Source organism: Hyperoodon ampullatus (assembly GCF_949752795.1).
Source record: "Hyperoodon ampullatus genome assembly, chromosome: 6".
NCBI classification, from domain to species: Eukaryota; Metazoa; Chordata; class Mammalia; order Artiodactyla; family Ziphiidae; genus Hyperoodon; species Hyperoodon ampullatus.
Window position 1 is genome coordinate 22,264,594 of NC_136919.1, and position 24,561 is coordinate 22,289,154.

Here is a 24,561-nt window from a genome sequence, read left to right on the forward strand (position 1 = left end):
CTGGCCAGTACAGTAGCCACAGGTGGCTATTTAAAATACAATTCTAGCCCCTAGCTCCATATGCTCTGTGGCCACATGTAGTTAGGTAGCATTCGGATTGCACAGGGCAGATTATAGAACATTTACGTCATCATAGAATGTTCTGGACCACACTGATCCACACAGTAGGTGCCTGTAGGAGACTGTGTTCCATTCAGGCATCAAAACATTCATTATTTGCTCTCAGAACCTGTCACATTTTAGGTGATGGTTCGAGTGACTGATAAAGCCATATTTCAGAAATCTGCTGCTAATGGTTACCTGATACTAGTCCAAGTTGGAGATTGATGTAAACACCTGTAATGCCACACTCAGGAGGTGGAGCAGGGTTAGGTCTTGCCATTGCCAAGAAGGAATGTCCACCATCTCTCCTATGGTAAATTATATCTGGAAGGGAGAGGAACATTTACTTTTCTGCCTACCTTCCCCTCTCCGAGCTTCTTAGTTGGGCATTCCTTGATCTGGCCCACATTTCTGGCCTCTTTGCTATTCCTCCCCTTTAGCCACCTCCACTTGTAATCAAGCAATCACTTGCTGTTGTTCACCAACCATTAGTTGCTTCTGGGCCTTGCTAATGCTCTTGAAAATGTTGAAATCTGGTTTAAGAACTAGCTGAAAGGCCACCTCCGTAATGCCTTTCCTTTCCCCTGAGCTCCCATGGCCCTCTACATGCAACAGCTTACCTTTTGATATTGTCTTGGTGTCATCTGGACTTGTCTTGCCTCCCACACAGGATGGGCTTCTTGAGGGTGGATGTGGCAGTTAATCAGATGTCAGTAAAGTCTGACTTTCTCGAAATCAAGAGGTGACTGGATAATATGACAAAAGTAATGCTATATGCATCCAAGGCTAGGTTGTAAAAGGCAACACAGCTTACGGCTGGTTTGTTGGAACACAGAAGCTGGTAGTCCTTGAGCCACCATGTAAAAAGCTCTACAATCCTGAAGCCACCATGCTATGAGGAAGCCCAAATCAGCCCACGTGGAGAGACCTGGAAACTACAAGCAAGGAGAGATGCATGGCCAGCCCTATTCCAACCTCCTATTCCAGCTCCAGCCACTGTCTAACTGCAAGTGCATCTGATGCCCTGAGTCAGAATTGCCAAGTAGAGCCTTTCCAAAATTCCTGACCCACAGAAACCATGAGAGAAAATGATTACCGTTTAAGCCTCTTAAGTTTTGAGGTGGTTTGTTACACAGCAGTAGTAGCTTTGGATTGTTTCTAATGCCTACATTACTCACATGGGGCTTCATAAAAAGGAAGGAGTTGGTTCAGAAACTCAGTGAGTGCTCAGTATTTAGTTTCAAACCTCTTTCTTGGGACCACTTTGCTTTTTATGTCAAATTTTAAATGGATTCAACATAGTATTGGAAGTCCTAGCCAGAGCGCTTAGGCAAGAAAAGAATAAAAGGTATCCACATTGGAAAGGAAGAAATAAAACTGTCACTATTTGCAGATGACATGGTTTTATATATAAAAAACCCTAAAGACTCCACCAAAAAACTGTTACTAATAACAACTAAGAAATGAATTACATTGTAGGATACAAAATTAGTATACAGAAATTTGTTGCATTTCTGTACACTAATAACGAACTATCAGAAAGAGAAATTAAGAAGACAATCCCGTTTACAATTACATCAAAAAGAATAAAACACCTAGGAATAAGTATAACCAAGGAGGTGAAAAAACTGTACACTGAAAAGTATCAGACACCAATGAAAGAAACTAAAGACAAACAGACCCCAAGCTCATGGATTGGAAAAATTAATATTGTTAAAATGTCCGTACTATCCAAAGCAATCTACAGGTTCACTGTAGTCCCTATCAAAATCCCAATGGCATTTTTCACAAAAATAGAACAATCCTAAAATCAGTATGGAAACACAAAAGACCCTGAATAGCCAAAGCAATCTCAAGAAAGAACAAAGCTGGAAGCATTACTGTGACTTCAAACCATATTACAAAGCTATAGTAATCAAAAGAGTCTGGTATTGGCATAAAAACAGACACACAGATCAATGAAATAGCATAGAGAGCCCAAAAGTAAACCCATGCGTATATGGTCAGTTAATTTATGACAAAAGAGCCAAGAGTATACAATCAGGAAAGATAGTCACTTCATAAATGGTGTTGGGAAAACTGGACCATTATCTTACACCATACACAAAAATTAACTCAAAATGGATTAAAGACTTGACTATAAGGCCTGAAACCATAAAAATCCTAGAAGAAAACACAGGCAGTATAAGCTCCATGACATCAGTCTTGTGATGATTTTTTTGGATTTGATGCCAAAAGCAAAGGCAACAAGAGCAAAAATAACAGGGACTACATCAAACTAAAAAACTTCTGCACAGCAGAAAAAACCATCGACAAAATGAAAAGACAACCTACTGAAAGGGAGAAAATATTTGCAAATCATACATACAGTGAGGGGTTCATATCCAAAATATGTGAAGAATTCATACAACTCAATAGCATAAAAACAATTTTAAAATAAGAGGATTTGAATAGACATTTATCCATAGAAGCCAAACAGCTGGCCAATGGGTAAATGAAAAGGTGCTCAACATCACTAATCATCAGGGAAAATGAAAATCAAAACCACAATGAGATACCACCTCACATTTCTCAGAATAGCTGTTATCAAAAAGACAAATAAGTGTTGGAGAGGAGGTAGAGAAAGGGAAACCTTGTGCACACTGCTGGTGGGAATGTAAACTGGTGCAGCCACTATGGAAAACAGTATGGAGGTTCCTCAAAAAATTATAATGAAACTCCCATATGATCCAGCAATTCCAGTTCTGGGTATTTATCTGAAGAAAACAAAAACATTAACTCAAAAAGATATATGCACTCTTACATGCAGCATTACTTATATAGCCAAGGTAATGGAAACAACCAAAGTGTCCATCAACGGATGAATGGATAAATAAAACGTGTAAATGTATATGACAGAATAGTATTCAGCCATTAGAAAAAAAATGAAATCTTGCCATTTGTGAAACATGGCTAGACCTTGAGGGCATTATGCTAAGTGAAATAAATCAGACCGAGAAAGACAAATACCCTATGATCTCACTTATATGTAGAATGTTAAAAAACAAAACAAAACCAAGCTCATAGAGAACAGATTGGTGGTTGCCGCAGGTGGAGGGTTGGGAGGTGGGGAGTGGGTGAAGAGGGTCAAAAGGTACAAACTTCCAGTTATAAGTCATGGGATGTAATGTACAGCATGGCGACTATAGTTGATAATACTATATGGCATATTTGAAAGTTGCTATGAAAGTAGATCTTAACAAGGGAAAAAAACTCTTAACTATGTATTGTGACGATATTAGCTAGACAGTGTGGTAATCATTTTGCAATGTATGTATTTTAAAGTTATATAACAATGCTTTCTATTAAAGTTTTTTGGTGGGGTGGTTGTTAAATCAATATTAAATGCCTTAAAGAAGTTATATGACCTTCAGAAAGTAAGGAGCACAGAAAATCTCTTTGGGGAAGGGGAATGCTTTTAGCTACTGAGTTAATTAAGAACAAAACAAAATACGAAAATGGCAGGATTTCCATAAGGAAATACATTTATTTTTTTAGAATTTGGCTCAGAACAGTAACATAAAAATATTTACATTAAAATAAATTAAGATGTGATCATTTAGCTATATGTAATAATTATGTTGGAATATATTAGCCTTTCCATGAATTTAATAAAAACTAAGATTTGGTTTTAGATTCAATACCATCCTTCCAAATATTTGGTATGAAACTTGGTAGCAGTGCAACTGTCTGGTGTATACAGTGGTTGTAGGTTTTGTCAAAGAACAGCTGATGCCCCTTCACAATATACCGACCCGCCCCAGACACTGATGGCTAAGCCAACTAGCTTCCTTCCCAGGAATCAACCAGGACCTGAAGATTATTTCAGAGCTGACAGAGTTCTAAGAATCAGCCAACCTATCTTTTCACATTAACCCACCAGGAAGGAAGGAATTCAGATGCAAACTTGATTCCTCCATTTTATATGTGAACACTGCAATAATGTTGTAGAAACCTTCAGGTTTTCCTAAAATAATAAAAAATCTGAAAAACATATGCATGTCCTTTTTTAGGTCATCTAAAAGTACCCATAAAAACCTGTCACTAGACCAAATACTGTACTGGCAAAATTTCCACAGCATACAGGAATATTTTATTAAATTCACCACTGAGAGATAGTGTCAAGGATGAATCGATTCATTTGCTAATGAGATATTCTTGTGAAAGCTCCTGGTAGCCTGGAATAAATTAGAATATATTTGCACTTTGGAAGTTTTTGATATGAAGAGAGGTTTGTGTGGCTTAACAGAAAAAACACAGAGGGACCCAGGTCAAACCCTGTCTTTAAGACCCATAAGCCACGCAGCTTTAGGCACACCACTTGACTTAGTTTGGGGTTCTATAAAATGGGAATTAAAACACCTACCTTACTGGTTGTGAGAATTTAGAATAATGCATATGAAGCACCAAGTTCAGAGCCTGGCACACAGTAGGCACTTAATAAATGGTGGCTATCAGTATTTCTTCCATGTTGAAATTAATAGCAAGAACCTTGGCCTTTGTTATCTTGACACCAATGCGAGCGTGGAATCTTATTTAGCCAGAATCCAGATTCACAGATGTGGGCTCTAGATATGACACACAACAAACACTGCCTTAATCAACACTCCAGGGTCATATTCAACATAGTATGAAAAGCTATTGAAGGGAGAGGTGTCTGCTTGTCAGTAGCAATGATCCTTCTGGGATGGTTAATTTTTCAGAGGCTGTAAGTCCTAGTGGCTTCTCAGCTGGCCTTAAGAAGATAAGGACAAGGTCACTAAGGCCACTGTAATTCAGATCCCTGATCTAAAGTTGCTCAAGATTCTGAGAGAGTAATAGCAAATAACGTCTTTCAACAAGTAACGTTTGGGGGTGAGAGATACATACACCTGATGTCCTGATCGTGGCCATGGTTTCATAGGTATATATATGTCAAAACTTAACCAAATTGTGCACTTTAAAACAAACACCTCAATAAAGCTGCTTTTAAAAGGTTTACTTAAGCCCTTCATGGTGAGATTTCCTTCTGTTCCCTGACTGGATCCCTTTCTGTGTTCTGAACTTAGGGTCAGAGGAGGAAGGATTAATAATCCAAACTCCAGTATCAAGGTCACACCCCAAGCAAGGCCTGCAGGTCTAAGTGGTACATCTAGTAAGCAGAGTCCTAAGGCTTCCTCGGCTACTACTGTATGTAGCTCCTTTTGGCACAGAAGATTGTGACAAGGTTTGAGCTGAAATGACCCCACAAGGAGCAGCATCTACAAAAACGGGTTGGGAAAAGTGACTTTGGAAGAGGAGACTAATAGCAAAAACTCTGCCAAAGTCACCTGCCAAATAAATTGAAATACCAAATTTGCCTTTTAAGAAATGCTCATCTAGAAGACAACCTGATTCCACCAAGGAGCTCTTGAATCTCGGTCCACGTCCACTCTTCGGAGGACTAGTAGATCCTGCGAGTCGTGTAGTCCAGAACCATGCTGGCGGCGCCGAGCAGGGCGGGTTCCACCAAATCCGAAACCACCACGTCCACGTCCTGAACGGAGGACAAGGCTTGCTGGCGGATGACGTCTTTGACAGTGTGGATATAGTGACTGGCTAGGACTCCAGAGAGGATCACAAGGGAGGGATTCATCGTGTGGAGGATGTTCACAACCCCAAGACCCAGCGCTGTTCCAGCTACAGGGAAACAAAAATTAAAAACAAGTTTTCGGGGAGAGAGCCAAATCCAAAGTCAAAGAGGAAGGTGGAAAAGAGCACCAGCCAGGAATAGTTGGTTCACACGACCTCACGGAAGCAGTACTTTTAAACCTGTTGATATGATTTATCCTTAATATGAAAAAATGATTATGTGATACTTTGAAACGAAAAGAGCTGGGTATAAAACTGTACATACACTATACTATATGATCTCAACTATGTAAGAAAAAAAACAGACTGGAAGGAAATGTTAATAGTTGATAACTCTGAACAGTAAAACTAAAAGATACTTTTTCTTACTCTCCTGTATTTCTCTAAATTTCCAGAAAATGAAGAAGTGGTTTTTTCATAGTTGTAAAACAAAACAAAAACCTGTTTAAAAAGGCAACGCTGCCAAATACCTTGAATACAGTAAGTAGGAAAATTACCTCTGCACTGGTCCTGAGGGCTGGGCATTTGCCGGAGCCCTGGGCTGTCAGAGCTGCCCAGACCCACGTGCTCACCTGTTCTCAAGATGCTCTGGGCCTTTGCATTGCCAAGTTTCGCAGCTTGGATGAGATGGAGTGCGCCCACAGCTTCGTCTTTTGGCACTGACATCCCTTCCACCAAGAGCTGGTCTTCTGTTTGAGCAGAGGTGAGAAGGAGAAGCAGTCATTCATGTGCTGCGGAAGGCCAAGCTCATAATTATGCCTGTGGGCGGCAAGCCCCCAAGTGGGAAGATGATAATCTCTTTTCACATTTGCAAAGCTTTTTATCATTCGTAAATATCCATATACATTTGCCAGAGGGCTTTGCTGCCCTCTTGCTGCCTGCTTATACATCATCCAGAACTTCTCTAACTGGAAATCCTCAACTCTGACCAGAGCCTCCTTCACTTCCCCCTTCCATATTAAACAATCTTGAAGTGTTTTTTTCCCCCAGATTACCAGAACTCCTCTGCATTCATCTCCTTCCTTATCCCAGATGCAAGGCTGCATTATTTGCCAGTGACCCACAGTGGCAGGAAGGCACAGCACCTCAGAAACGGACAGACCTGGGTTCAGCTGTCAGTTCTACCACCACCGGCTGCACTACCCTGCCCATGTCGTGTCACCTCCACGTGTTTCTCTTCTAAGACTGGGGTAATGATACCTACCCTAGCAGGATTCCTTTAGGGATTAAATGAGAAAATGGACTTAAGTACTCAAGTTAAGTGCTGGCCAGAGTAAATGCTAAATGAAGGGTAGATGTTTCTGTAGTTACCTATAGTCCTTGACTTTCTGCCCCTCACACTGCCAGCCACCAATCCAGGTCAAACTCCTTCCTCATCTGCTATTACTTGGGCTCTGATGGGAGAAAATCCCAACCAAGCAGACGGTTACCTAGACACCAAGTGGTGGTCTCCTATCTTCCAGGGGCCCTCACAGCTGCTCTGGCCACTCTCTCCCATTCCCATTCATTGCCCTTCTCAGCCTTCATCTCCTCAGACCGTCTATCCCCGTTCCCGCTACCAAGAGATTTCCCCATTTCTGACCCCTCAGATAAAAGGACGCCTCCAGGCAGAACTCCCTTACTCCTCTACCCCTGCTTATAAACAGGTCTGCGTTCGCACATCCCGCTGCTCTTCCTCTCTCACCCCTCCACCAGGGCTTCACAGCTCATCTCTCCCTCCCCCGCCAGGGGCCTTTTTGTAAGGGCTCCTCCACCCTTCCCCTCCTGCGTTCTCAACCCTCACTTCTGCTCCTACTCAGGGTAGTTAGGCTTCTGCCCCCACTTGACTGAACTTCTTTAAGATATGCATTTACCCCCATGGGGGCAAAAATTGGTTCTTGTGGGCAAAAAAATTCTTAACTCTTTTTATACAGACAGTAACAAACAACAACAGATAAAATGTATCTGTGGTATTAAAGTTTCATGGGGTTGAATGATTAGGAAAAAATGTCTAAACATTTAGGCGCCTCAGTGGGGGGTGATGATAAAAATGAGACTGAAAAATAAACACTGTTTTCAGGGCTTCAAATGATGTCCTTCCTCACGGTTAAAGCCAATGAACTTTCTGGTTTCCTCTTACTCAGCACTTGACACTACCCACTGCTCTCCCTGAAACACTCCCTTTTTGCTTCCTGTGTCTTTACCCTTTCCTGGTTTTCCTCCCTGCCCTCAAGTGCTGACATTTCACAGGATTCCACCCTGGACTCTCATCTCACTGCAAGTCTCATTCACAGGTTTAATGGCCACCTCAATGCCCATGATTCCAAATTCCAACCTCCAGTCCTGTCCCCTCTCCTGAGCATCAGACTCCTGCAGCCAGCTGCCTCCTGCGCGCACCTACATGTCCCACTGGTTCCCAACCGTCAGCTTCTGCCAAGCCCTGTTCCTCCTCTCATGTCCCCACCCCCAAAGTTGTCCACCCAGAAAACTGGAAGTCACTCTAGAACTGTCCCCCTTAAAGCCAGCCTCCATTCAACTACCATTTTCCCACTAGAAAAAAAAAGTGTGGTGAAGAATCTAAAATTTGGATCTCTGTCTTTTCCCTAAAATTTTTCAGTGGTTTTTCCATTAGCTGCTGGTCCTGGCTTACCTCTTGCTACACTATGCCCTGCCTTGCCCTTATGCACCAACACCACTGTTTCCTATGCTTGGAAATGCTCCCTGGCTCATCCAAACTTGCCTCAATAATTCTATTTACCCTCTTGACTCTCAACTCCCAGGACAGCGCCCTAACGCTCCCTTCCCTATATGGAGAGGGCGGGGAGGGAGCACTGGTGTCCTTCCCATGTGCGTCTATGTTCCTTGGCCATTGTTCTCATTGCACTTGACACACCATGTTGTAATGATATTAAACGACACCCTCTTGCATTAGACTAGAAACCATCCTGACATTTACAACATGTCCAGAAATAGGTGTAATTCAAATAAACCTCTCTGAGTTGAAAAACTGTAATATGTTCATCCATTTAATTCTCCAATAAAATCTGTATTAAGTACCCAACCTGTGCTAGGGGCTGAGAAGGCAAAAATGAAAGACATCTCCCCTGCTATCCTGGAGCTCAAGACCCCGGCCCTCCCAGTGCTGGAGAGGAAGGGTATTAATACTGGTCAGGACCAAGGAGACTTTGAGCTGCAGTATGTGGAGCCCTGATTTTCCTCTAGGGAGTGAAAAGGTTAAAAGTTCTGGCGTCAGCGTTCAGCTGTCTTTGGAATATCTACTTTGAAGTACTTGTCTACCATTTGGCTATTTAATTCCTCAGGTGAAAGAAACCGACCATCATGTAGCTTTTTTGCTTCCCTCTGCAAGGCCATTCCAGAGGCATATGCTTCAATACACCCATGGCTTCCACACGAACAGTCAGGCCCATCCAGGGACACCACAATGTGGCCAAGCTCCGCAGCGCAGAAGGAGCTGCCATGGATCAGTTCATGCTGATGGATGATCCCCCCGCCAATTCCTAGAGTGAGAGACGACAATCACTGAAGTGGCTCTGCACCTGAAACAGAAAACTGTGCTATGGCAATGCCTCCTCTGTTTAGCAAAGCTTTGGAATGTGAGGTTCTATACGGTGCCTACTTTCCTAGATAGCTGAAACTTACTAAGTACCAAAGCTTTACCTGGTATCATTTTGTATGGAAATATTTTCAGCTGATCCTCCAGTGCCCTGTGTTGCATCTGCTTGGCTCGCTATGATGTCAACTTGGTTCTCACCAAGGCCTTCTCCAACACTCAAGTAAGAGCCTAGCAGCCATGCAAGCACAGTTGCCCAGAAGCAACTGTCAACCAAGGAGAGACAGGAGCCAGCAGATTAAGTGGACAACTCTGGGTAGTATTCTGCAGGCTTTCTGGGAGGTTCTGGTAGATTTCAGCCCCCACTGTCCTCAAGGCAACTTTGATAATACATCCTCTAATGGCTCCCCTGCCCTGTCCCACTCTTCCCACTCCCTCACTCCTGCTTCTCAGAATCACCTCCAAAATAAAATACCCACACTGAACTCCTTGTCTCAGGCTCCGCTGTGGGAGAAACCCAAGATAAGACAATCTTTCCGAAAGGTTTCATACACCACCTGCTTTCTTAAACAGAGAATATGAAACATGGTTTTGCCTCTTCGTAATGCCACCATGTCTAAAAATCTATGATTCAATAATTATGAATATTGATGACTATTTTTTGTTATGGAGTTGAGTTAGTAAGGGGTAAAGGGCATTTTGCTTTAATAGGGTCTGCATTTTAGAGTTGTCCTGCCATCTCTTACTTCTTGTGGCACCTACTCATCAACCCTCACTCCTCTAATTTGCAGGTTATTACTGCTCTGAACTAGGAAATGATATCCAAGCTTGCTAAAACTGTGTCCAAGACTAAGAGAAGTGCATGAGCTCAGCATTAGGGAGGTAGTATAATGTGGAGTTTAAGAGCACACACGGTTTTATACATATTAGGATAGCGCAGGGAACTCCACTTCGCTGTACAGTAGAAACTAACACAACATTGTAAAACAGCTATACCCCAATTAAAAAAAAAAAAAAAAAAAGAGCACACACGGTTTGAAGTGTGGCATATGTGGGACCAAGTGCTGCCTCGAACACTGACTAGCTGAGCCCATCTTCTCATTTAAACAACAAATTGGGACATCAGCAAAAGTGGCAGAGTAGGGAACTCCAAAAGCCCAGCCCTCCACTAAAGCAATGAACAAACTGGCAAAAACTGTCAGAATCGAGTTTTTTGGAACTCTGGAAACTAACCAAAACTTTACAACAACCAGGGGAATAATTAATCAAGAAAAAAATGGCTGAACCTTAGAGATGTCTGGCATTTTCTGGTCCCATCACGCCCACCCCTCACCCCCCAGCTTGGCGATGGCCTAGAATAATAGCCTACATTGTCAGTACAGATGGCAATACTGGAGAGAGCAGAATGAACCTTCTTCTGAAAAAATTGTGGTGGTTTGTTTTGACCTGCTTGGTGGCTCCCGGAGGACCAGCTCAAAGGGCTTGCCTTTATCTCACCTACCCCAGAACTTTCCCAGGGCTGAGGGGGCTATCCAGGGGACACTAATCAAAAACATTTAAAGGCAAAATATAGTTATTAGTCTCTACTGCCTAGGGCAATGGACAACAGTTGTGACAAACAATATACTAACCAAAGAGTAGGAGGAAATCCTGGGGAATGAGCAATGAGCAGCTTTGGGGAATAAGGGCTTTGAATAGCTCGGATGATTCCTGGGAATTTAGAAGGCCACATGCATGCACAGGGCTGGGCACATGCTCAGAAAAGACCTGGGCGGGCCCTCAGCTCTCACCTTCAGGCTCTACTCAAGCAGGAAGTGAAGGTGAAAGCTGACTTGTAAACTGCCTGGCTGAGTGGTAAAGGCACGTGCCCCAGCACACACCCTAGCTCCTGAAGCAGCCATCTCTACTCCTCTTACCTGTGCCTGTGATAAGTGTCACAAAGTTTTCAAGGCCCTTTCCTTGGCCAAATTTCCTTTCTGCCAGGGCAGCACAGTTGCCATCATTGTCTACCCATACTGGGAGATGCAAAGTGTCAGACAGGGGGGTCCTGAGATCCACAGAGTTCCACTCCTGAATCAGTTTGGTTGAATGCAGCACAATTCCTTCCCGAGGATTTACACGGCCACCTGTGGAAATGCCTGAGCTCCACCACAAACACAAGGAAAATGATTCTGATGAGCAATCTCAGAAAAGTGTGCTGACTTTCTGGGCTTGGAACACAAATTAATTCACCCAAGATCTCCTAAAACAAACATTACCAAAACCGCAAGGAAATGTAAGGCAGTTCTGAGCTAAATCTGTGGCTCCCCATAGATTGACAGTTCCATCAATGCTTCTCTCACAATATTTGTTGGGGTCCCAGGAAGGCCCCATGCTTGGGGCCCACAGACAGGACCTGGAGCCATCTACACACAGGGCAGACAGTGACCTGATGTTCCATCATGCATCTGAACTCAGCCAACTTTGTACATTAAAATGAACGTTGCTTAGGTATGTAATTTACAATCTCACCTACTCCCAAAATTCTGCAGTTGAGTTTTACAGCTTCTGCTGCAGCTTCTACACACATCTGTAGGATTAAATTAATCCTCTCTTCATAGGTTTTAGGATTGAACTGAGTATACTTCTTAACTATTTCACCCTAAAAGAGAAAAAACAGATCTGTCTCATGGGTCTCAGCTAAGGAGCATGCAGTGAATCTTTGACCTTTTTCGTGATAAATCAGACATTACTCTAGGACAGTACTGCAGAGTCAGATGACTGCTGGGGAAGGAATCCACTGTCTGGCTTGGGCCAGCCCTGGGATACACTCAAGTAGTTTCCTGGAAAGACAACCTAGCATATGGCCGTTGAAGCAATGACAACTCCACAGTCAACCAGATGGGCCCTCTCTTAAACATAAGGTGAATGTTGGCTAATCTGAATCGTCATTAAAAGGTCATTTTTAACTCTTTCAGGTTGACAAAATTGCCTTGTTTAAATACTGAAGCAACTAAATAAATATCCTAAGTCATTAAGCTTTAATCATCTGCCATAACTGAAGTCAATAATGGTATGGAACCATGATGTTTAAATTGCTGTGCTTGGTGATATGTTTTAATACCAATCAGGGACAGTCCCTCCTAATTATTCTTGTTTTTAAATTTCTTTCCTCTTCTCACTTGTGTATTATTTTAAGTAAATTTCAGAATAATGTGGTTTTAAACTTTAAAAAACCTCACTGAAATACTGACTAGAATTATGTTAAACTCATAATTCAATTTGGAAAGTGATGACATTTAAAAAAATACTCAGCACTCCTAACCAGGATATTTTTCAAGCCTTTATATTTTATAGTAAAGTTTTTAGATTTTCTTTTTATAGATCACATAGTTTTATGGTTTAGGAAACCAGAAAACTTTATTTTATAAGTTCTGTTGTTCTAAATAGGATCACTTTTTCCATTCTTCTGTTATTAACGGATTTTTATCCATTTACAAGGGTTAAAGCTGTCACTAATGACTGTCATTAAAAATAAACCTAGTTGTGCTTCTCCGCCTTCACTGTGCATCAGAATCACCTGGGCAGCTTTGAACAAATATTGATGCTTAGTCCCTACCCCCAGAGACTGGCATCTAACTAGTCTGGGGTGGGAGTCAGGCATCCATATATTTTTTAAAGCTTCCAGGTAACACTAATGTGCAATCAGGGTTGACAAATACTCACCTACAGAAAAACTCAAATCTTTACCTACAATTTCATATAAGTAAAAAGTTATTGATATTTATATATTTATCATAATATCTAGCCATTTTACTCAATTGTGCTATTAATTCTACAAGCTTGTTGGTTTATTCATATTGTCTATAAATAATATTTTTTGTTTTACCCTGTCCACAATCGCCATTTTTGCTATTTGCTTTATTCCCTTCCTAACTTTGAGAATTATGTTAAATGTTGCAGAAAACATCCTTCTTTTCCACTTGATTTTAACAGGAATGCCTCTAGAAATGCCACTACAGAGGGTGTTCGCCATTGATATGGAATATATCATCTTTATGTTAAGAAAATATTTTTCTATTAATACTTTTTAAAGAGTATTTATAAAGGAGGGCTTTGTCTTCACTAGATAAAATGTTTTGTTTTACTTTTATTTTATCTAAACAACTTTGTGTTTAAAATCCTCTGTATTTCTCATGGATTCCTGAAACTTCACACATCTACAATGCTTCAAACAAAGATTTTTCTGTTAGGTTTATTCTTCCTTGGTAAGTCATCAGAGATCTTTTTTTTTTTTTTTTTGCAGTACGCGGTCCTCTCACTGTTGTGGCCTCTCCCGTTGCGGAGCACAGGCTCCGGATGCGCAGGCTCAGCAGCCATGGCTCATGGGCCAAGCTGCTCCTCGGCATGTGGGATCTTCCCGGACTGGGGCACAAACCTGTGTCCCCTGCATCGGCAGGCGGACTCTCAACCACTGCGCCACCAGGGAAGCCCCAGAGATCATTTTAACATGGACAGTTTGGTGTTTTATAAAGGCTCTGTCTACACTGTGGTGATGGTTTGGTTAAGAGATTGAAGGTATGCTGTATGCAACTAAAATCATGATCTAGAGGAGAAGCAATTCCCCTCACCATTTGCAGACACCATCCCCTGGGTAGTGAGAGTAATCAACATACTCCATGCTCCAAGCTGTTACCAAGTATAGAATTTCAGGTCTCCTGGGTGGCAGATGCTCTCTCTGATGCCTAATGGGTCTCCCATTGTCAACTTAAATCTACTAACTTGGATTCCCTGAGAACTTTACTTCTTTAAAATGTTAGTGATTAGTAAAATAGTGAGACACACATTGTAATGGAACCAAAAGTCAATACTGTGGGCAAATGATTACAAGCTCTTGTGTATGTTTCTAGTCCTACCTTCCAACCACACTTTTAAAAAATCAACTACTCATATGGGATATAAAGTTAAGACCTTAGGAGTTACTTTACCTTCATGCTGACTATTGCAACTCGGAGGTTCGTCCCACCAAGATCAACAGCCAAGGCACTTAGAGTTTCAAGAATATGGTCAATATCTTGGGAGATGTTATCCTTCACAGGAGGAAAACAGAATTTCTTTTGTAGTGGCTCTTGAAGATCAATAGATTTGAGAAACTTCAAAATCCTCGGAACAGCATTTCCATCCCCATATATCTTTGAACTGCAATGTCCAAAAAGTCAATTAAATTGTTTCTCTTATACATATTAAATTATATTGAGGACATAGTATTATTGGAATCTGAAATTTCAGGTAATAAATAGTTTGGGCTTCTTCTTTTAAAATAACAACATCTGGATCTCTTCAGCAACACTGTAACTAAATACCTTCATATTATCAATAGAATATCTAAAACCATTGTTGATTGAAATACAACTGTTTCCTCCTGAGATATCATTAACAAATTGCCTGTAAGATCAAAGAAAAATTATCTTTGTTAAGCCAATTTCAGAATATATCATAGTTTGGGACAGTAAAAAATTTTTTTTTTGCTTTTTTGGTTTTCATCTTTACTTTTGTAGGGAAAAAAATATTTTCAGAAAAAAAGATTCAAATAAAAGAAAATCTGATTAATTTGAAACAGAAAGGATAGTCTAAATTAAAATGCTGAACTATACTATTTTTAAAGAAAATCGTTATATTACTTTCTAATACTTATAGAAATTCAAAACAGGCTAAAGCAGTAGTTCCTAGCAGAAGTGTTATATTAATTAACTGGGACAAATTATTCTCCACTGGAACCCTTGGTAGAGTAATAGGGGGTATATTAGCAAGCCCTGTCTCACCAGCAGATAGGGACCTCTAAGGATGTAGAATGAAAGCACCATTAGGATGACTAAACAGCTTGAAAATGGTGCCCAAAGCAGCTCCTGTTTTAAATCACTTTAAAAGTATACACTCACCAAGGGTACTGTTTACCAAACTGAAGGTGCAGCGCTTGCAATATTTTGTCTTGGGTGTCAGCATCCCGGACATGAAGGACATTCTCCCCTAGGTAAATCCAGTGCCGTATGGTGATTCGGAAGTGGGAGAAATCAAAGAATATAGAAATGAGCAGTGTGTCGTGCTCATAAGTAGCCCTGTAACCCAGAAGGCTTCAAACAAGTCTTCTATTAGAGAGAGGAACTTTTCTACTTTATACCTTTTAAAGCACTCTCAGCAAGATCTCCATATATCAGATACTTAAGGGGCTGTAGGTTCCTTTATTCCCAAAGAGAATAAATCAAGCTCTTGTTTGCTTATTGGAATAAATTAAGGCAATTAATCCAGTATCCACCTGCCACTCATCTACTCATCCAGCATGTCCACTCTTTCCATCTGCCCTACCTTCCATCTACTCAGCCAGTTGTGGGATCAACTGGTCAGGACAGGTTGCCAGTTAGTCAACTGGCCAGTCAGCTGTTGATGCAGTCACTTCCTTTCCATACATTTTCTGACCAATTTGAGGGAGTAAATACAGTGACAATGACATGTTTTTTCAATAGACTTGGCTATGGAGAGGAGAAAAGCAGAAGGGTGGTGGCTGGGGAGAGGTTGTTTTGTATTGTTTTGTTTTGAAGATACCAGAGACTTAGGCATGTTTAAATGCTGAGGAGGCTAAAGATACATGGAAGAGAAATGTCCTTGAGAAGGCAAGAGGGGTGGGGATTCAGAACACAGGCAGAAGGCAGAGCAGTGGACAGGCAGGGGTGACCCCACACCCTCCAATGTAAAGAAGGTAAGAAGGAAAGGATGGAGGGGCATGTGTTTGTGTAAGTGTAGTGGCAGAAAGGACAGACTGCCTTTTTTTTTTTTTAAGAGAAATCTTTTTTTTTACATAAATTTATTTGTTTTTGGCTTCATTGGGCCTTCGTTGCTGCGCGTGGGCTTTCTCTAGTTGAGGTGAGTGGGGGCTGCTCTTCGTTGCGGTGCGCAGGCTTCTCATTGCAGTGGCTTCTCTTGTTGTGGAGCACAGGCTCTAGGCGTGCAGACTTCAGCAGTTGTGGCATGCAGGCTCAGTAGTTGTGGCTCACAGGCTCTAGAGCGCAGGCTCAGTAGTTGTGGTGCACGGGCTTAGTTGCTCCGCGGCATGTGGGATCTTTCTGGACCAGGGATCGATCCTGTGTCCCCTGCCTTGGCAGGTGGATTCTTAACCACTGCGCCACCAGGGAAGTCCCAGGACAGACTGCTTTTGATAGAAGACCCTGGTACCAAATCCAATGTTCACATCTTATTTGAACTCTCAGCATCATTCAACACCATCTCCTTGAAACCCTTTCTTTTCTGGGCTTTAATAATATCACACTCCTGGTTTTCTGGCAGTTCCTTTTCAGTCTTCCCTCCTGGCCCTTCCCTCCTCATCAGAAGGGTTCCAGAGTTTGGTCCTAGGCTCCATTCTCTTCCCTATTTACATGTTCCCCCTGGGTAACCTCATTTCATCCCTTGGTTTTAAATACCATTTCTGGCAGAGTGTGTCATTATCCTCAATATCTTTTGTACAGTAGCAGAATTTTTAGCTTGGCATCTGATCACCCAGCTAAAGGGTATATGTATTCTTCAGCTACCCTTGCAGCTGGATGTGGCCATGTGACGACATTCTGATAGCATGTATGAAGAAATACTTGCAACTTCCAAGTGGTGCTTTTAGAGGGAAGGACATCTTCCCCTCTCCTCCTTTCCCAGTGGCTAAAATGTGCACTTGACAGAAAGAGCTGGAGCAACCATCAAGAAGATAGATGGAGGCTAAGTCTCTGATGACTTACCAGTGAGAAACAAAGAAAATCTAACTTATCTGAGGCACTATTATTTTGGGTCTCTCTCTTACAGCAGCTGAACTGATATCCTAACTAAACACCACCTATATGCCATCACTCTCAAATTCGTATCTTCAACTTCAACTCTCCCTGAAACAACATAGCTGCCAACCTGCCATCTCCACTCATAAATAGGCATCTCAAACTTAACATGGCCATTAGAGAACTCTTAATTCTACCCGCTCCCAAATTATTCCTTCCTCAGGGTCCTCCATATCAGGAAAGAATACCCCCACTACTCAAACCAAAAGTGTAAGAGTTACTTCATTTTACTGGGCACAGGAAAACGAAAGACTAGCATTCATATAACACATTCAACCACATTCTCTCTTAAACACAGCCATCAAAGACCATAATTAACTAAGAAACTCTTAGCTCTGATATTACAAAGACAATAAAAAATTTGGTAATCATTGTGTGCTACCTATAGGTTTCAGGCTACAATTGGTCATTAACCTCATTCACTCACTTATTGATAAACATATATGCCGGCACTGATACGTGCATACTTTATAATAACTCATACAAATGTATTAAGCTTAGTCAGTTGAAATATAAGCAAAGGTAAATACCTGTTTCTCTTCCAATCTGACGTGTTCCTAGGTTGATCACAGGTGTTCCAAAAGCTCCAACCTCTCGTACCCCACAGCTGCTGTTCCCAATCATACAACCAGCATGGGCAACCAGCTGTATAAACTGGTCAAATGGGACATGTTTAACTGCACGAAAATTGGGATGATGCTCAATGCCCTTCTTCCGCATCACTCGAACCATCTCTTTGCTGCCTGTGAAAATGAAAAGAACCAACTGTTAAATGGTTTACGAGATAAAGGAACAATTATCATTGGCAAGTATAGCCCCACTTAAAGAAATATCCCCTATAAAAACTCATAACAGTTATTAGGGAAATAGTCCTTTTAATTACTGATCTTTTTATGAATGATGAACATCCAAAGCATCTGGTCAGCCCTCTGTTTCAACTCATCTAGAAACTTTAAACAGCAGCAGTGGGTCTCTTCAAACAGCACTCCACAAAGCAAATACTAACACCCCAGTAAAAGCTCTTACCTTACCAATTAAGAAGCTCAAGACGGGCCAACAGTCTCTATCTCTTAAGCCAGGAGTTCCTAAATGGAAAGGTCTCAGGCTCCACATACCAAGCTGATCAGAGGGCCTCTGCCTCAGCTATGCTCACATCTACATTAACGACAGCTCAGTGGGACAGCAAGCACTCCCACTTACGTGGACTAAACAAGCTCTAAGCAAATACGGATAGATTCTGATACCGTGGCTGATATTTTACCTTAAATGCATGACTTTTTTTTGAAAAGTTACGGATGTATGAGGGGGAGACGATATTCAATGCCCCTCTGCTTGCCTCTCTACCCTTTCCTAGTGAATGTGACCAAGGCAGGCAAGGAGGCTAATCTGATCAGTTACAAGGCAGGAAGATGACCACACCGTGTCCACTGGTGTGCAGGAGCCGTGAATTTAACAGAAGCTGGGCATGCATGTGTTCTCCTTTTAACTTTCTCCATGGCAAGGTAGGCAGCAGACTCAGGGGCTAACTCCTTAGAGCAGGCCCGGCCACTTCTCTCCTGCCAGAATGTGCCAGTCATTACCTAGAACTCGTGTAGTGCAGGGCACGCCAGAAGCTGCGACTATTCCAAGATTCAGATTTGGGTTCAACTGAAGGCTTCTCTTTGGCCCTATATCTAAACGACAGGCACTAAACCTGTTTTCCAGAAAACCCTACATTAGGGAATGGGGCACTAAGTCAGATAATGAGAAAGTGATGCCTTGATTCTTATTTCCCTCTTGTTCCCTGTGTATATTTTATCAAAAACCCTGTGAAAAGGAGAGGCGAGTGGCAGACATGATTTAGGCATTCCTGGGACCCTTTTCTTTCATAGGGGTAAAAAATCTCAAATTCTAAAGTATATACAATAAGGAAGGTATATTACAAACAGAATATCACTGACAATGAATACTGAAGAAGAGATATAATTACATTATAAATATTTATGCAAAAATTTAAAGGATTAGAAAATAATAAATATTAAGGTTTTTGAAATATTGATACATAACCTGGATGAAATCTGGGTTGGGGGGTCTTAAAGTTTTTTTCCTATTAACACCCTACTTTGTTCCCCCTAACGGAAAAGATTATTCAAGACACACTAAGGGAAGGATTCTTTCAGTGTAAGGTGGTGACATCTTGGCACTGCAGAGAAGGGATCCTGCCTCCTTTACCAAAAAATGCCTAAGAGCTCAGCAATGAGTGGTATCAGCTAATAATAACCAGTATCTGAAAATCCCTCAGTATCAGGCCCTGCTCTGGCATTTCCCATTTATATATCCCTACCATTAACCTAAGGTCTTACTAGCACTGGTTCCATCCACCAGTAGGTGATCAATCAGGTTAGGCTTAAGGATCAACTGGTTGGGAACTAGAGATCTAAAGATTAAATTAAGGTATAGCTAACATAAATAAGAGAACAAGAAATAAAAATAATGGCTATTTTACTGCAGTCAGTAGGATCATTACTTTCCTAGAGACACTCTTTCAGCTTCTAAGGTGTATATCTCTTGGCTATTGCATTTTTTTAAACATCTTTATTGGAGTATAATTGCTTTACAATGGTGTGTTAGTTTCTGCTTTATAACAAATCAGCTATACATATACATATATCCCCATTATCTCCTCCCTCTTGTGTCTCCCTCCCTAGAGTCTGTCATACAGAGTGAAGTAAGTCAGAAAGAGAAAAACGAATACCATATGCTAACACATATATATGGAATCTAAAAAAAAAAAAATGGTTTGGCTATTGCATTTTCTTGTTGATGGAAACTGGAGGGAAGAGACTAAACATGAAACTAGAATGGAGATTTGAGATTTTTTTTAAAGTACTTATTTCTTTCCTATTAAGTTTCTGCTAGACTTGACAATAATATCGCAAACTCCTCAATCTACTGCAAAATTGGTGATCCTTTGAAAATCAGAATGCATTTCAGAATAGAATGGCCTTCAATGATAAGATGAGCAAGATAAGAAGGTCGGTCAAAAGAAGACATAATAGAAACATAAAACTGGAAAGGTAGGTGGCATACTTTCATTTTCAAGTTAAATTACCTGCATCAATATTTGGAAACAGAACTAGGGTCCGCTTGTTAAATGAGATAAGTGCATCCAATGTTAGTTCAAACATTTTTAGGGAATGCTTAATGTCCGTGGTCACAGGGTGCTGTAGTGCAACAATGTAATCTTTAGATTTTACATCATCACCTGTTGAAAGAAAATCAAACCACATTGCTTCATTAGTTAAGAATCTTAAAGGAGGAAGAAGCAAATTCTAAAAAGCAAGACCCCAAAGTCTATGTTTTAAAATTCTAAGGAAAAAACAATTTGTCACATTCTAAGCAGGGCATCCAAATTCGGATCAAAGGATAAGAACTTACAGCAACAAGTCCAAGGATTCTTCAGGGAACTTTTAACGTTTTACAAAGGTGCTTGCTACCACAAACAAAATATATAATTTTAAATAGTAGACACTAGACTTTATTGTTTTAAAATTCAAAATATTTCAAAGCGTTAGAAAAATGTGACTCTTCCCAATTTCTAACTAGAGTTTCTAATGAATTATCAGCAATATTAATGAGTAATAATGTGTTGCAAATCAGGGCATTTAGAGGTTGATTGAGCATGAAATAAATTTCATATAATGCATAGGCATTTCCCCACTATTGCCCACCAGATTCAACAAACCACCAGTGTTTCTAACTCTGTTCAAAGGACTAGAAAGGCTTCACTCATCCCCAGGCTGGGATCCCAAGGACAGTTCCTCAGCAAAAATGTAAAGTGCAAAAGATTTGAATGGACAGTGCCATGCCAAATAACACAAAGAATTCTGCAACAGTGCCTATATTATCCCATAAAACTGAAGATGAGCTCTACTCATTTGTTTGTTTTGTTTTTTTCTACTCACTTATTTTTAATGAAAGAATATATTTCTTTGATATTAATTTTAATGATCAACTTTATCATGAACTATGTTTATCATTAATCCAAATTCAATCAGTAGCAGTTACTTTTTTTTTTTTTTTTTTTTTTTTGCAGTATGCGGGCCTCTCACTGTTGTGGCCTCTCCCGTTGCGGAGCACAGGCTCCGGACGCACAGGCTCAGCGGCCATAGCTCACGGGCCCAGCTGCTCCGCGGCATATGGGATCTTCCAGGACCGGGGCACGAACCCGGGTCCCCTGCATCGGCAGGCGGACTCTCAACCACTGCGCCACCAGGGAAGCCCAGCAGTTACTTTTTATGATTTAATGGTAACAGAAATGTTTTACTAAGAATCTTCAGTAGTATTTGATTTAAAAGACTACAGGTTCCAAAATTTTATTTTAAAAAATGACTGGTCCCATATCATGTTCTAAACTGGGGGAGGGGTGGGGATATAATTACTAAATTTTTGTACAAAGTAGTAAAAAAAGAACAGTGAAAAAGAAAACACAGAGCGATGAGCTGGAGCTACCCATCCCTGGCAATAATACATTTTGTGCAAAGCCTGCACCTGGTCCTTGATGTATGACTTCTGACATTTATCTGCCTTTGTCTCCAGAACTCAGCAGCTTCAGCCCTTCCACACAACCCTTTCCATTATGGTACCATTACTTGGTTTGGGGTCAAAAAGTTCTATATTTACTGTGGTATTTCTTTCAGTATTAGGAATGTAACATGTCTTTTTAACTTTGCTAATATTTTTATTAGGACTGTTATTTATTAATGTTCTGGTTACAAAGCTGCATGTTCTGAGTGGCTTACCCAATACTATTTTTCTTATAAGCAGAAGGATAACGTCAGAAATTGCAGGTTGAGAAGCAGGTACAGGCTTTGCACAAAAGGTATTATTGCCAGGGACAGGTGGCTTTGGCTCAATGTCTTTTTCTCCCCCACTGGTTTTAAAAAAAAAAATCTAGTTTTTGCTATTTCGTCATTCTTCTTTTCACAAACTGCTTAAAAGGTTCCAAAGAGAACCTTAAGCCCTACAAGTACAATTTTGCTATATTCTGCTTTATAAGAGTTATTTTCTATTCATTACAAGTTTTTCAGAAATACAAAGCTTTTCTGAAGACATAGTGAGCTAACACTATAATCAGAACAGAATGCAAGAATGTTTACTTAGAAGCATGCAGAAAGGAGAGATGGAAGAGACAGAAGAAGCCTGTTCCATCAGCATTATCTTGACAGGTTCCCTGATAGCTACGAATCTGTCCAAGGATAAGAGATATATAGAATGGATTAACTTATATAGTAGAAAAGCCCAATTTATTTCCTGTTCTAATGTGATCTGGATTTAAAACATACACAATCACTTTGATTACACAATCACCAAATTAATTTACTATTAACTTCATTATTCAACAGATCCACCTCTTCACAGAGGAAAGCCCTAAATACCTAAATAGACGATTAGTCCTGATTGGCCCTCTAAATAGTACTCTCACTATAAATTAACTAATAGACATTGTTTGTAAACCTGTTTTCTTTGCCTCTGATTAGCAAAAAGTAATTTCCAGGAATCCAGATCATTGATCATTGAAGATTTCAGACCTTAAGGCTTACTTACAGAGGTAACAATCTCTAATGGCACAACTATGACTTCTGCTTTTTAATAATAATCATAATCCCTTATAACTGCTTTCAACATTCATTATCTCATCTGAGTATTCCAATAAGCCCATAAGAAAGGCATTAAAATTAAAAATAACAATTTTTTTCATTGTGCTAAAAAGCAAAATAAAGGGGAAAAAAACCCTTAATTCTACTAACCAGAAGTGAATATTATAAATGACTTGGTGCACATACTTACCGACCTTTCTACGTTACTGTTTTTATAAAAATGTATCATTATACATATAATTTTATAGCTTGCTTTTTTTTCCTTTTTGATATATCAGGATCGGTCCCTGTAACTAATATTCACCTATAACATTATATTTAATGGATTAAAAGCATTCCATTGTATAAAAATAGCATAGATTTTAAAAATTCAATCCATTAAGTTTATTTTATAGAAAAGGTAAGTCTCAGAGAGGTGAAGTCATACCATAGGGCGAGATCTATGAACTAAAAACCTTGGCCTTCTGATAGCTACTGGAACATTCTATCCATAGTAGTTTCCAAAGGATTGAAGCATACCCAAACTTTCAGACAAAAGCAACCATTAGACTGAATGAAGTCTGATACATACCTAACCACATCCGAATGATGCTCATGTAGTCTTTGTTCTTGGCGGAGAGAAGTTTGTCATAGGAAGGGCAGCCTGCCAACAAGATGCGATCATGGTCCTCACACATGGATATCAGGTGTTGCTCTGCACTTCGGGTACAGCACACATGATAATGAGCCAGTTTCGTTATAGCGTGTCTGATAGAGTCGTCAATAGTCCCACTGACTTCCCCACCTTCAATGTGAAGGATTCGGATGTTCATCAAGGCAGCAGACGTAGCCAGAGCCAGGGCATCAAATCTGTCTCCATGAACAATCATGATATCAGGCTTCAGGCGGTTAAGAACATCTGGTAGCTTCACAAGGGCCAGGCCCACTGACTCCACCATGGCTGCCTCATCTTCCCCTCTGACAATTGTGTGTAGTCTGGTGTTAATGTCAAAGTCATCTTGTTCAATCATGCGATATGTGTTTCTAAAGCAGGAGAGAAATTAAAATGTGAGAGCATGTTCTTAAGTATAGGGCTATAAAAACATCAACATTAACCCTGAAGGGAGAAATATTTCACAAAATTTCCTTGTTAAAATAAATGAACTGAAGTGTAACTTACACACAAAAATAAAAGCACAGACCATAAATATACAGATCACTTGATTAATTTTTCTACACAAACACCCCTCTAGCCACCACCCAGATCAACACATCCCGCACCTGGGAGGTCTCACTTGTGCCCCCTTCAGTGAGCACATGGAGGGAGAAACATCGGAGGGAGAATGTTTTTATCAGGAAAAAAGAGAGTAAATTTTACAGTGGTCACAACTTTTTCTTTCTTTTTAAAAATATATATAAATTAAAAAATAAATAAATATGCTACTTAATAGAAAAAATTACTTATAAAAGCAGAGCTCATTAAAAAAAATAGTATGGAACCAGGATACCTGACATGTCACTATAATATAAATTTCTGAATGATGGAAATTATCTCCTGAATTCTCTTTGTATGCTACCACTTAATGCAGCATAATTCTGACTGGGGTGAAAATGTAGGTTTTTAAATTGGCTGTGAAATGCAGTTTCAGGTCTGTTTCATGCTTCAGTAACAAGAGCAATTCTTAATGCCTTAAAGTTTCCTGCCTGTTATGACTAGATTTTAAAAGATCTGACTTTTTTTTCTAAATATATAGTACATTTATTATTTAAAAATTGGAAGATACAGTAAATT

The 24,561-nt window shown here is 40.4% G+C and overlaps 1 protein-coding gene across 3 annotated transcripts in view; it reads right to left on the reverse strand.

Moving 5' to 3' along the window:
- Window positions 1-5,563: 5,563 nt before the first annotated feature.
- GNE (glucosamine (UDP-N-acetyl)-2-epimerase/N-acetylmannosamine kinase) overlaps window positions 5,564-24,561 on the reverse strand; it is a gene marked incomplete at both ends in the record, with an annotated part of 59,328 nt that continues 40,330 nt past the window's right edge. The window contains 10 exons of one of the 3 annotated variants that reach the window (XM_079707086.1): window positions 5,564-5,799; window positions 6,324-6,440; window positions 9,066-9,248; window positions 11,218-11,439; window positions 11,813-11,942; window positions 14,269-14,479; window positions 15,220-15,307; window positions 17,682-17,894; window positions 20,243-20,395; window positions 23,362-23,813. In XM_079707086.1, the coding sequence (XP_079563212.1) occupies window positions 5,564-5,799; window positions 6,324-6,440; window positions 9,066-9,248; window positions 11,218-11,439; window positions 11,813-11,942; window positions 14,269-14,479; window positions 15,220-15,307; window positions 17,682-17,894; window positions 20,243-20,395; window positions 23,362-23,813 (2,005 nt within the window). Of the gene's footprint in view, window positions 5,800-6,323; window positions 6,441-9,065; window positions 9,249-11,217; window positions 11,440-11,812; window positions 11,943-14,268; window positions 14,480-15,219; window positions 15,308-17,681; window positions 17,895-20,242; window positions 20,396-23,357; window positions 23,814-24,561 lie in introns of all 3 variants that reach the window. The other 2 variants (XM_079707085.1, XM_079707084.1) reach the window with 2 other exon arrangements.